The 13,485-nt window shown below is 37.0% G+C and overlaps 1 protein-coding gene across 1 annotated transcript in view; it reads right to left on the minus strand.

Moving 5' to 3' along the window:
• Window positions 1-13,485, minus strand: part of BRWD1 (bromodomain and WD repeat domain containing 1) — a 123,688-nt gene that overhangs the window by 32,334 nt on the left and 77,869 nt on the right. Inside the window, exons 26-34 of the mRNA NM_001103174.2 lie at window positions 11,722-11,846; window positions 10,990-11,072; window positions 9,204-9,315; window positions 8,191-8,252; window positions 5,781-5,936; window positions 5,439-5,559; window positions 3,838-3,963; window positions 1,428-1,500; window positions 308-349 (exon numbers count right to left, since the gene is read on the minus strand). Of these exons, the coding sequence (NP_001096644.1) occupies window positions 308-349; window positions 1,428-1,500; window positions 3,838-3,963; window positions 5,439-5,559; window positions 5,781-5,936; window positions 8,191-8,252; window positions 9,204-9,315; window positions 10,990-11,072; window positions 11,722-11,846 (900 nt within the window). The remainder of the gene's footprint in view (window positions 1-307; window positions 350-1,427; window positions 1,501-3,837; window positions 3,964-5,438; window positions 5,560-5,780; window positions 5,937-8,190; window positions 8,253-9,203; window positions 9,316-10,989; window positions 11,073-11,721; window positions 11,847-13,485) is intronic.

Genomic DNA, 13,485 nt, shown 5'->3' on the forward strand with positions numbered 1-13,485 from the left:
ATTCAACCCCTACACTAGCCAGGCCAGTGTTCTCAGTACCCACCGACATGCCATACTTTCCTACTTTCTTAAACCCTATACTGTTTGAATTTCCTCTTCTTACTCTCTCATTCTGAGAACACAGTACAAATCCCAACTCTTCCACTAACCCTACCTAGCCATCCACCTTCCAGTGATTTCTCCCATTTCTCTTATAATACAATATCAGTATCAATATCCCTTTTCAAAGACAACCCCTAAAATCTTACATTGATATTAAATCAGAGAATAAGTCAACAACTAAGGTTAATCACGTGGATTAACTTACTCTCCTTCTTCCAGAAGATGTTTTAGGAAGATCACTATCATCCTAGGAATAAAAATCAGAGCACTGTAAGTGGTAAGATTGTCATTAGACAAGCAATAATCTTAACATAAAGTATATCAAAGACTTTTAAGTTCTACAAGGGTTATAACTTGATAACAGAACCTCAAAAGACAGACTATCACATGATCTTCATGGCACTCAGTTCAAGGAACCGACCCTTATTCTTAATAATCCTTTACATTGCCTAATATAAATATGCACTAATTCCAAAATATAGCTATAACAAGTTGTTCTGTGCACGTCCACAGAGGACATGCACAGGATAAAACTTAGAAACACAGTCTCCCACAGATGCTTAGATTATGTTAAGCTACAGGTTTTATCGCCTAAATCATGTATTAATCATGTATTAGCATACTCATTTATATTCCAATATTAAATTAGCAGGAAAATCAGTGAATCACGATAATAGTTTGTGTGGAAACTGACACCACAGAGAATCCTTCCTCCAACTACATACAACAACTTGATTTTGTATGAAGTGAAATTACACACAATACCATGGATATCTGCTTTGTACTTGCACTTCAACACCATCTTGAGTGAAGGACTTTAGGGCACTTAAAACATAGTAATGTTTATTGATTTTTAATTACAATTAAATCCAACTCTCAGATACTGCCTTTCTTTTTTGGCTGCACTATGTGGTTTGCAGAATCTGAACCCAATCAGGGACTGAACCCAGGCCACGGCAGTAAAAGTGCACAGTCCAACCACTGGACTGCCAGGAAATTTGCTCAAATACTGATTTTACCAAAAGTATTTCCAAGGTACTTTTTATATTACATCTTTCTCTACCAAAACTTTGGAAAGAGAACATGTTCCAAACCTAAATTACTTCCCTAGACATTACTTGTTTATTTAGTAACAATTATTGTCTATTACCTCATTGACCATCTAGATAATTTTAAACTGTAGTTTTATCAAGTGCCCTGTTTTCATAGTTCACTGAACTATAGCAAGAATTGATACAGATAACCAATGTTTTCTATTTCACTCTTCATTCTAAGTCATCATTTGAAATAAACAAAAGCCATTATAAAATTCACAAACTTCATACCAAATCCTCGGCATTTTGCTCATCATTTTCAGAAGTGTTAGAAAGTTCTGAGATATTTATACAGTCTTGATTCCTAAAAGACAATTTTTACTTTAATATTATGCAAATATAGTTCTTGTTTCTGAATATTTAAACTACTTTAAGATACAAATCCCCAACTATGGAAACAGCTCCCCAACGATGCACACCCAATTAAAAGCAGCAGAATATCAGGTTTTCACTCTATCCTCTGTGGAAACAATTAATCGTACTAGAATACTGAAAGTAATTTTTTTCAATTAAGTATGTATGGAAATTAAGCTGGTAATCCAGAAGTACTGTAAGTATGGCCTCAACTGGATGAATACACAGATGAGTTTTTCTAAGTTATCACCACTGGTAATATTTGTACAGTGAGTATCAGAAAAATGGCTGATTTGAGATAAAAGAGAATAGAAACAAAAAAGGAAGTAGAAACTGAAGCAAATTACATCTTGATCTCACTGTAAACACAGCAGCAGAAGGAAGAATGTTAAAATAGGGAATTTATTCACCAGTTTGGAGCCAGATGTTTAAAATCATGTCAGAATTTAAAAATTATCTTCTCTAATTCATAATTCTTTCAAAGAATTTTTATAACTGTGGGGGAAAGCATATAAGATCATACAGCAAAAATCATATGACATTTTAAAGGAAAGAGGCTAATATGTCCAAAGTCATCCAGAAAGTTGACTAGAACAGACTAGGTTGGGACTAGGATCTCAATTTGCAGGTCAGTTTTAATCCTACTATTTGAAACTGATTTCCAAATGCCAGAAAGTGTGGACTATTCATACAGACACACGTTCACAGGATACAATCCAAAACAGATTAAAACTCAATCTAATCATGAGAAAATATCAGACGACCCAAATTAAACTACATGCTACACCTGACCTGCCTCTTGAGAAACCTGTATGCAGGTCAGGAAGCAACAGTTAGAACTGGACATGGAACAACAGACTGGTTCCAAATAGGAAAAGGAGTACGTCAAGGCTATATATTGTCACCCTGCTCATTTAACTTATATGCAGAGTACATCATGAGAAACGCTGGGCTGGAAGAAGCACAAGCTGGAATCAAGATTGCCGGGAGAAATATCAATAACCTCAGATATGCAGATGACACCACCCTTACGGCAGAAAGTGAAGAGGAACTCAAAAGCCTCTTGATGAAAGTGAAAGAGGAGACTGAAAAAGCTGGCTTAAACCTAACATTCAGAAAACGAAGATCATGGCATCTGGTCCCATCACATAGACGGGGAAACAGTGGGAACAGTGTCAGACTTTTATTTTTGGGGGCTCCAAAATCACTGCAGATGGTGACTACAACCATGAAATTAAAGATACTTACTCCTTGGAAGGAAAGTCATGACCAACCTAGACAGCATATTAAAAAGCAGAGACAGTACTTTTCCAACAAAGTTCCGTCTAGTCAAGGCTACGGTTTTTCCAGTAGTCATGTATAGATGTGAGTTGGACTATAAAGAAAGCTGAGAGCCAAAGAATTGATGCTTTTGAACTGTGGTGTTGGAGAAGACTCTTTGAGAGTCCCTTGGACTGTAAGCAGATCCAACCAGTCCATCCTAAAGGAGATCAGTCCTGGATGTTCATTGGAAGGACTGATGTTGAAGCTGAAACTCCAATACTTTGGCCACCTCATGCAAAGAGCTGACTCATTTGAAAAGACACTGATCCTGGGAAAGATTGAGGGCAGGAGGAGAAGGGAATGACAGAGGATGAGATGGTTGGATGGCATCACCGACAAGATGGACATGGGTTTGGGTAGACTCCAGGAGTTGGTGATGGACAGGGAAGCCTGGCGTGCTGTGGTTCATGGGGTCGCAGAGTCGGACACGACTGAGCGACTGAACTGAACTGAACTAAATAAGGGTACAACATTCATTAAAAAATGATGATGTAATTAAAGAAAGAAAAGACTAGATTAATGGAGACTAAGAAAGAAAAGTCTAGATGAAAGCAAACTATGAAAACCAAAGAGCGAACGAATGCAGTGGGAATTCTGGATTGGATCCTGTACCAGAAAAAGACACTGATGTAATAACTGATGAAATCCAGATAAATTCTGTACTTTAGTCAATAGTATTGTACCAAGGATAATTTCTTAACACTTCATAAGGACACCACAGCTGTATAAGATGTCAACCTAAGGGGAAAACAGGGCAACTCTCTGTAGTATAAAATTATTTCAAAATTTTAAAGAAAGAGAAAAAATTTGACTGTTCAACTTCTTATTCCTTTACCTAAATTATAACCACAGAAAGAGAAATTTAAAGAAATGTCCTTTAATATAACACATTAAAATGCAACAAATTAAAAACACAATATGCAAAGTAACTTTTCCACAACATCTGTAACATGAGGTCACTTACTTGATAAATTTTAAAAGCTGGTCTGTTATCTTCTTAGCTGATCTTGCAATTACACTCTCAGGTTCATTAAATGTTCTGGCATTGTGTTCTATGTATCTGACTTCCCAAACTAACGCAGATAGCCTCCTTCAAAGTAAAAAACAAGGAAGTTAGGGTTTAAAAAATGAAAATACAGAAACCAAGTTAAAAAATCCTGCATGTTAAGCCAGTATGATACAGTAAAATAATGCTGTCAACTTCATCACAGTCATAGCAATTATATTAGAAGCTAAACTGCAGAGAATACATTTAAGGACTGAAAATCTTAACAGATCACTTAATCACATCCAGAAAACCAAAAAAGCAACTCTCCCTTTTCACACTGCCTTTAGGCATGTTTGAAGCTATAGACTCAATGAACAAAATATGTTAAGTACCATCAATCCTAAGAAACTCAATCTGACTACAGACTGACAAAGTAGTTTCTGACTAAACCCATGTTTGCAACACTACAGAGGTAAATTAACACCAACAATACGAACTCAAGAAGTCAATATTTTGTAAAGATAATTTTCCCAAAGTTGCTGAATCATACAGAATAAAATACCATAACCTGCTTAAAAAAAAAATCATTGAGAATAGGAAATTTTATAGTTTTCAGCACTCTAAAAGCCAGAGACAAAAAGTTGATGATTCCAGGAAATTAATTTTCAAAGGTCAAAGTCTAACTATTAACTCAGTTCAGTTGCTCAGTCGTGTCTGACTCTGTGACCCCATGGACTGTAGCACGCCAGGCTTCCCTGTCCATCACCAACTCCCGGAGCTTGCTCAAACCCATGTCCTTCGAGTCGGTGATGCCATCAAACCATCTCATCCTCTGTCGTCCCCTTCTCCTCCTGTCTTCAATCTTTCCCAGCATCAGGGTCTTTTCCAAGGAGTCAGTTCTTCACATCAGGTGGCCAAAGGATTGGAGTTTCAGCTTCAACATCAGTCCTTCCAATGAATATTTAGGACTGATTTCCTTAGGATTGACTGGTTTGATCTCCTTGCATTCCAAAGAACTCTCAAGAGTGTTCTCCAACACCGCAGTTCAAAAGCATCAATTCTTCGACACTCAGCTTGCTTTATGGTCCAACTCTCATGTCCATACAAGATTACTGGAAAAACCATACTTTTGACTGGTATGGTTTGTCAGTAAAGTAATGAATGTCTCTGCTTTTCAATATGCTGTCTAGGTTGGTCACAGCTTTTCTTCCAAGGAGCAAGCATCCTTTAATTTCATGGCTGAAGTCACTATCTGCAGTGATTTTGGAGCCCAATAAAAATTATTAACTAAATTTTATATTTAAATGGAGCAGCTTTTGTAAGAAAAATAGAATACTAAAGACTAAGGAATGAAACGTTGTTACTTTTCCTTGTCCAGGTTCTATCTATACCTACCCATAGGCATCTAACCCTGTCTTACACACAGGGCCAAGAAATGACTATAATGAAAGAAGAGAATGAAATGGAAAATAATGTTAATCAGCCCCCACTCCAGCACTGTCACTGTCAGCCACTACTACCTCTTTTCACTCTAAATGGTATGGCCCAAATTATCTTTAAAGTAGGTTTCTACTCACCTGTAAAATCGATTCACAAGTCTCATTCGAATGGTGTACAGATCAGTTGGGTAAGCCACTACAGTACAGTACTTCGGATATGTACACAGATCAACCGGACCTGCAAAAGCTGCTGCAATATCTGTAAGAGCAGAAGGAAGAACCTTCATCTAAATTCACGACCTCTATGGGATATTTCTTGACAAATCATTCATAAAACAGAGCTACAATCAACACTGCAGGCTTATCCCAAAAGTAACAAATGGAAATTGTAATAAAAGAACATAATCACATTACTGTTTTAAAATACCTCTATGGAAAAGAAATCGTGAAAATCAAACTTTTTCACCGTAAAAAACTTACCAAGATTCAAAAGTTGATCTATACCACTAATAATTCGTTCACATTCTTCATCTCTTGATTTCTGACCCCATTCACCATCTTGGGGTTTGTAGAGCAATTTCTCTAGCTCATCTGAAGTGACAGAAATACTAGCGCCTAATTCTTCAGGTGGATCAACTATGATTTCATTAAAAAAAAAAAAAAAGAAAGAAAGAAAAAAAAAAAATCAAACCAGAAACCAAACATACACTATATTTTAAATTCAGTTGCCCAAGTTCATAAACAGGATACTAACCAAAGGAAAAAGAAGCTACTTTGTAGCGGACAAACCTGGCCGACTCCATCTAAATCAAATGATTAAAGTTAACATTCCCAGTAATAGGACAAAATGCTATCAGATGCCTCCTACAGAATGTACTGGGAAAGCCACAACATCACTTCCTCTGACACTCCTGCCAAACATGCAAACTCCAGAATTAATCATGGGGGATATCAGATAAACCCAAACTGAGGGATATTCTACAAAGTGGCCAGTGCTCTTCAAAGGCATCATGGCTGTGAAAGATAATGGGAAAATTCAGGGATCACAGACGAAAGGAAACAGAGAAGACATGGTGATGAAACCCAAGCTGTGAAGAAACATCAGGACTACGGTAAAAACCTGGAAAAGGCCAGGAGGATGAGAACTGTTACAAGGGTATTTCCTGATTTTGATGACTGCACTGCACTTATGGAAGATGCTAACATTTAAGAAAGCTGCTGCTGCTGAGTCGCTTCTTACTGTACTTTTTAAACATTTCATTTTGAAATAATTTCCAGCTCAAGAATACTACAAAAAAGAGTGTGCGCATTTTAAAAAGGAACAAGAGGCAATATAAATATTCAGCGAATAGTTTCTTAAAAATTATTTAAAAAGGAGAAAAATGTCAACAAGCCTGGAAGACAAATGTATCACTCTAATAATGTGATAGGTAAAACAATATTTTATTATTACTTAATGCACATTTCCAAGACTGATAATGAAAATGAGCTTTTCTTCATATACCTCCAAATTTATCTTTCTGCCTATTCATGTTGTTTGACAACTCTTCCAAAGGCTTCTTGGCCTCATGAACATGTAAAATCTTTCTATGTGAGTGCTTTCACTAATTTGGCATTGTTTACAAAGAAGTATCTACAACTGGCTGTTAAAAACACGGGCTGATGCCAGACAGCTTAGAATCCTAACTCCTATCCTTTTCAGAGCTGTGCAACTCAGAACCAGTTACTGGAGACTCTCTTGAGTCCACATTCCTTCACCTGTAAAATTAATAACAGAGCATCACTTCAGAGAAAGATTAAATGAATTGATACACATGAAGTTCTTAGCAACAGAGTAAGACCTCAAAAAGGGTTTATCTAAAGGGTTTATCAAAAAGGGTTTATCTATATATGCATTATACAATGCAAAATTTCATTTCACATTGCTAAGTATTATTTGTTAAGATACTAAGCTCAAAAGAAAATTTAATGAAGTCACTGGTGACTTTCAAGACATAGTTATTTTTTCAAATTTTTCTGGAAAAACTCCTAATTTCCAAAGTAAAGCAAGACGACAGTTGATGGAGATATGTCAGTGAATAAAACATGGAGGAAAAGGGCTTGGCCCCTAAGGCAGACACAAGAACACCACACAGAGCAAAAGTTTCACGTGTCAATAACTGGAAGTAGACAGACAAAAGTTTTTGCATGTTTTTATGTTCAGTCAACACTAATACAGAAGAAAGGCCTGACAGAGGGAGAGATGGAGACAAGAGATATACAGGGCACCCCTTCAGAAAGTTTAACAGGAGTGAAGTTAATTCAGTAGCTAAAATGTTCAAGAAAATGTAAGGAGAGCTGTTTTAAGGTACAAGACACAAATTCAAACCTGAATGGAGATGGGAAAGTTTCATTGTTGGAGGCAGTGAACTCAGTGTCAATACCGGGTCTGAGAGGAGCTCAAACCAGGGGACAGCAGGCACTTCAGAAGAGGCTGCTGTTGGAACAGACACTTACCTCTGACAGGAAAGGAACAGACAAACCCTAGTAAGACAGGAAAAGCTGACATAATGCAAGAGACAGAAAAAAGTCAAATTAGACTTTTCTTTAAACAGGGTACTAAAATAAGGATGAGGAAAAGGAAATGGAGGGTTCATGAACGAGGTCAAGAAAAGATAAATACATAGTTACTTGAGAAATGATAGCTGGTGACTAAGGTACAGTCAGAAACAGGCTGGAAACAGGATAAGAAATAAGGAGCCAGGATACCCATAATTCTGTTCACTTATTTACTAAAGCTCACAGTTACCATAATAATTTTAATGTTTCTCAAAGATCACAAATGCACTCTATGTACATGAGTAAGATAAAAATACTGAAAACATATTTTCATCATTTAAAAACTACATACCATTGTCAGGTATTGGTTCCATATCCCATGGGCTAAGTTTTTCAATTTCAGTATTGTCCCACCTGTTAAGACCAAAAAAGTTTGGTTAGCCTTTCACAAAGACAATTTCTGGCTAATAACTAGGTATTCACTATTAGAGTAAACAAATGATAGAAAATGCAAAAATTAACCTCACTGTAGCAATGAAATAAGTATTAACAGTGAGTGTTCTTCAGGATACAGTATAATGCATGCATGCATGCTAAGTTGCTTCAGTCGTGTCCAACTCTGCACGACCCTATGGACAGCAGCCCACCAGGCTCCTCTGTCCACAAGATTCTCCAAGTAAGAATACTGGAGTGGGCTGCCATTTCATTCTCCATATAAAGGTATAAAAATGTATGGCAGCTTCAAAACCAGAACGAAAAATCCTGTGTGGCCTGTACCCAGGGTAAGTGAAGAAAGACAGTGTGAAAGCCTTGAATGCCATGCTTCAGAATGTGGACTTTGTTTCCACAGCCAATGCAAAGACAGCAAAGACTTTTCCTGAACAAGGGAAATGGAGTAATATGTGCTCTTGAACAGTGAAATGATCCTGCAACACTGGGCTGAGGAAATATTGTGCTCAGTCACTCAGTCATGTCCAACTCTTTGCAACCCCATGGAGTCTGCCAGGCTCCTCCATCCATGGGGATTCTCCAGGCAACAATACTGGAGTGGATTGCCATGACCTTCTCCAGGGGATCTTCCCAACCTAGAGATCACACCCACATCTCCTGTGTCTCCCGCACTGGCAGGTAGATTTTTTTACACTGAGTCAGACCTACACAAAAGGCCCCTGGGAAGCAAGGAGAGCCCCTACCAATGAAGGCACTAGCAACAGAGGCATGCTAAAAAGACCCTACAATGTGAGACTGACATAGTAACAAATTCGATGGTGTTATTTTTATTAACCTGAAACACATCAGTGATTTATATCACAACCTGTCACAATGAACAAATTTTGGGAGGACTATTTTCATTGGCATACAGACCTCACAATGTAACACTGGAAATGACTATCAGGGTACTGTGGCTGATACGGCTCTTGACGTAGCACCGTTCCAAACCACCAAGCATCATCAATGATGGAACGGAACCTGTCACCTGTAAGAGACAACCAAATCTGAGATATCAATTTGCTAATAACATTAACAATTTTAATTTTTACAACACCTATGACACAGATAAATCAAATAATATTTTTATCTAAAAATGAGTCATTCCTCTTGTAGAGAATCAAGGTTAAAAAAATTTTTTAATGGAAAAAAAATAGAAATTTATTGAATTTTTGAAAAAATTTATTAAAAAAAATTTATTGAAACAGAATGGGAACTTATAATTTACACATTATGGGGGTTGAAAAGCAGGAATAGCTAGGAACTATCAAGTTTTTTGGGACCTGGCTGTACAATGTTAACTTCCATATATTCCAGTTGTCTGGTTTTTGTTTTGTTTTTGGTGCCTAGATGTTCTTCTTCAAGAAAACGTTCATCTCCTCGGTCCTCAAAATAATCCTGATTACCTGAGTGGACATTACCCATTCAACTAGGCTACCAAGAGAAGTCATAAATTCATTTCAAATAGGGACTCAGGGAATTTATCTAAAATTTACCTATTTGTATTGTCTGTAGAAAAAGGATAAAGAAATTAGAAAAACTAATGAGGTCAAGGCAATGGCACCCCACTCCAGTATTCTTGCCTGGCAAATCCCATGGACGGAGGAGCCTGGTAGCCTGCAGTCCATGGGGTCGCTAGGAGTCAGACACGACTGAGTGAATTCACTTTCACTTTTCACTTTCATGCACTGGAGAAGGAAACAGCAACCCACTCCAGTGTTCTTGCCTGGAGAATCCCAGGGATAGGGGAGCCTGGTGGGCTGCCGTCTATGGGGTCACACAAAGTCAGACACCACTGAAGCGACTTAGCAGCAGCAGCAGCATTTATGAATGTGTACATGAACTGACACAGTGGAGGTAGAACAGAGTATTTCACTAAAACTGATAAATGGAGAATGAGCTGTTCTAGGTGCCTGAAGTCAACTTAATACATGAGTTCCCCAGAAGCACTGCATACTGAACAGCAATACATGCAAAACTGAAACAGCTATGACAGGTGCTGGCCTAATGACAGTCATCAATTACATCCTGAGGAGATTAATGACCACTTAAGTCTAAGCAAGTCAGCCCACTGGCCTGCTTTAAATGGTCACCGCAAAAACAACATTCAAACCACATTCAAATACCCACATTAAAAGTTAGTGCCTACATTTAGGTGATTTTATTTTCTCTGTCCACCTATATAACTCATGGTTATAAAATATCAATTTTATACAAATTTTTAGTTTTTTAAAGGAATAGTTTTCTCAAGTCAATCTATTTAAGTCTAGGTTGATATAGTATCAAAGGCAAGATATTCAGGTATACCAGAACACTATCAGTGTAACAGCTGCATCATTTTTCAACTTTCTTATTGTTTTATATCACAGGTAATTTTATGGATTATACTGTCACATAATAGATGGAGATAATGCAGTGTAGACCAGTCAGAAAGGAAATAAAAGGTCTACTCTAGCCTATAATCAAGGAGTAAGAACTCATTCTTCTGAAATGTCACATATTATACTAATCCCTAAGCAAAATATACTTAGCAGTCATTTATATTTCTTTCCAGATTTTACATTTTTCCATCCTCCATAATAAGCAGCACAACTAAAAAATTCATATCAATGAGAGATTAATTTCTCAGGGTATACATAAAATCCAATAAGAACAGACTTACAAGACTGCCAATTCCTCTGTCTTGCTTCATCATAAAACTGACGCAAGACAAGAAAGTCAATAACATCTGGCATGTCATGGTATCTAAACAAAAATAAAAGATTGTTAAATTTCCTTCATAGCAGGTTATAGTCCAGAACAACAATGTCCAAAGAAAATATAATGGGGCCCATATATGTAGTTTTTAATTTTCGACTAGCCTTATTAAAGTAAAAAGAAACCAGTGAAATTAATTTTAAGTGTATTTTATTTAACTAAATATATCCTAAATATTGATTTACCAAATAATTAATACAAAATAATGAAGTATTTTACATTCTCCAAGCCTTCAAAATCCAGTGTGTAAACTTACATCATACTCAATTCAAATTAGCAACAGTTCAAGTTTCCAGCAGCCACACCTGGCTGACAGCTACCATACTGGATGGCACAGGTTTAGAAAATTATTCTAACATTTTCTGAAAACAAATGTAGATGCCATCTCCACTACAGGCCAGAATTCTCTACACATTTAAGTGGCATGGAAAATGCAATCGACACACTCCCACCTAGTTGCCACTGTAGACCCAGGATTTTTACTTCTATGGGTCCCCTCTATCAGAACTGCAGCTTACACCTGTGCTGTCCACCGTGCTCTACTATTTACCCTGCAGCTGAAAGGAAAGGACATGCTAACCAGGCAGGAGGTAAAATCTAAATTTAAGTAACTCCATTTTAAAAATATAACATGTACCTAATAGAGAAAGATTTGTCCATAAGTTTTCCAGTTGCAGGATCTATAAATGCTAGTTTGAGGCAACAAAGTGTCGGGGGTCCAACCTCATATCGTATTCCAACTATTTTGACCAATTCTTGATCCTGTTAACAGATATTTTAAAAAAGAATTACTAGAGCTAATCAAAGAATATAGTAAAGTTGCAGGATATAAAATCAACACACAGAAATCCCTTGCATTCCTATACACTAATAATGAGAAAACAAAAAGAGAAATTAAGGAAACAATTCCATTCACCATCGAACGAAAAGAATAAAATACTTAGGAATATATCTACCTAAAGAAACTAAAGACCTATATATAGAAAACTATAAAACACTGGTGAAAGAAATCAAAGAGGACACTAACAGACGGAGAAATATACCATGTTCATGGATCAGAAGAATCAATATAGTGAAAATGAGTATACTACCCAAAGCAATCTATAGATTCAATTCAATCCCTATCAAGCTACCAATGGTATTTTTCAGAGCTAGAACAAATAATTTCACAATTTGTATGGAAATACAAAAAACCATGAATAGCCAAAGCAATCTTGAGAAAGAAGAATGGAACTGGAGGAATCAACCTGCCTGACTTCAGGCTCTACTACAAAGCCACAGTCATCAAGACAGTATTTATTGGCACAAAGACAGAAATATAGATCAATGGAACAAAATAGAAAGCCCAGAGATAAACCCACACACCTATGGACACCTTATCTTTGACAAAGGAGGCAAGAATATGCAATGGAGAAAAGACAATCTCTTTAACAAGTGGTGCTGGGAAAACTGGTCAATCACTTGTAAAAGAATGAAACTAGAACACTTTCTAACACCATACACAAAAATAAACTCAAAATGGATTAAAGATCTAAATGTAAGACCAGAAACTATAAAACTCTTAGAGGAGAACATAGGCAAAACATGCTCCAACATTAATCACAGCAGGGTCCTCTATGACCCACCTCCCAGAATATTGGAAATAAAAGCAAAAATAAACAAATGGGACCTAATTAAACTTAAAAGCTTCTGCACAACAAAGGAAACTATAAGCAAGGTGAAAAGACAGCCTTCAGAATGGGAGAAAATAATAGCAAATGAAGCAACTGACAAACAATTAATCTCAAAAATATACAAGCAACTCCAGCAGCTCAATTCCAGAAAAATAACAGCCCAATCAAAAAATGGGCCAAAGAACTAAATAGCCATTTCTCCAAAGAAGACATACAGATGGCTAACAAACACATGAAAAGATGCTCAACATCACTCATTATCAGAGAAATACAAATCAAAACCACTATGAGGTACCATTTCACACCAGTCAGAATGCCTGCGATCCAAAAGTCTACAAGCAATAAATGCTGGAGAGGGTGTGGAGAAAAGGAAACCCTCTTACACTGTTGGTGGGAATGCAAACTAGTACAGCCACTATGGAGAACAGTGTGGAGATTCCTTAAAAAACTGAAAATAGAACTGCCTTATGACCCAGCAATCCCACTGCTGGGCATACACACCGAGGAAACCAGAACTGAAAGAGAGACGTGTACCCCAATGTTCACCACAGCACTGTTTATAATAGTCAAGACATGGAAGCAACCTAGATGTCCATCAGCAGATGAATGGATAAGAAAGCTGTGGTACATATACACAATGGAGTATTACTCACTCATTAAAAAGAATATATTTGGATCAGTTCTAATGAGGTGGATGAAACTGGAGCCAAGTATACAGAGTGAAGTAA

This window comes from Bos taurus, chromosome 1 (assembly GCF_002263795.3).
Source record: "Bos taurus isolate L1 Dominette 01449 registration number 42190680 breed Hereford chromosome 1, ARS-UCD2.0, whole genome shotgun sequence".
Taxonomy (NCBI): domain Eukaryota; kingdom Metazoa; phylum Chordata; class Mammalia; order Artiodactyla; family Bovidae; genus Bos; species Bos taurus.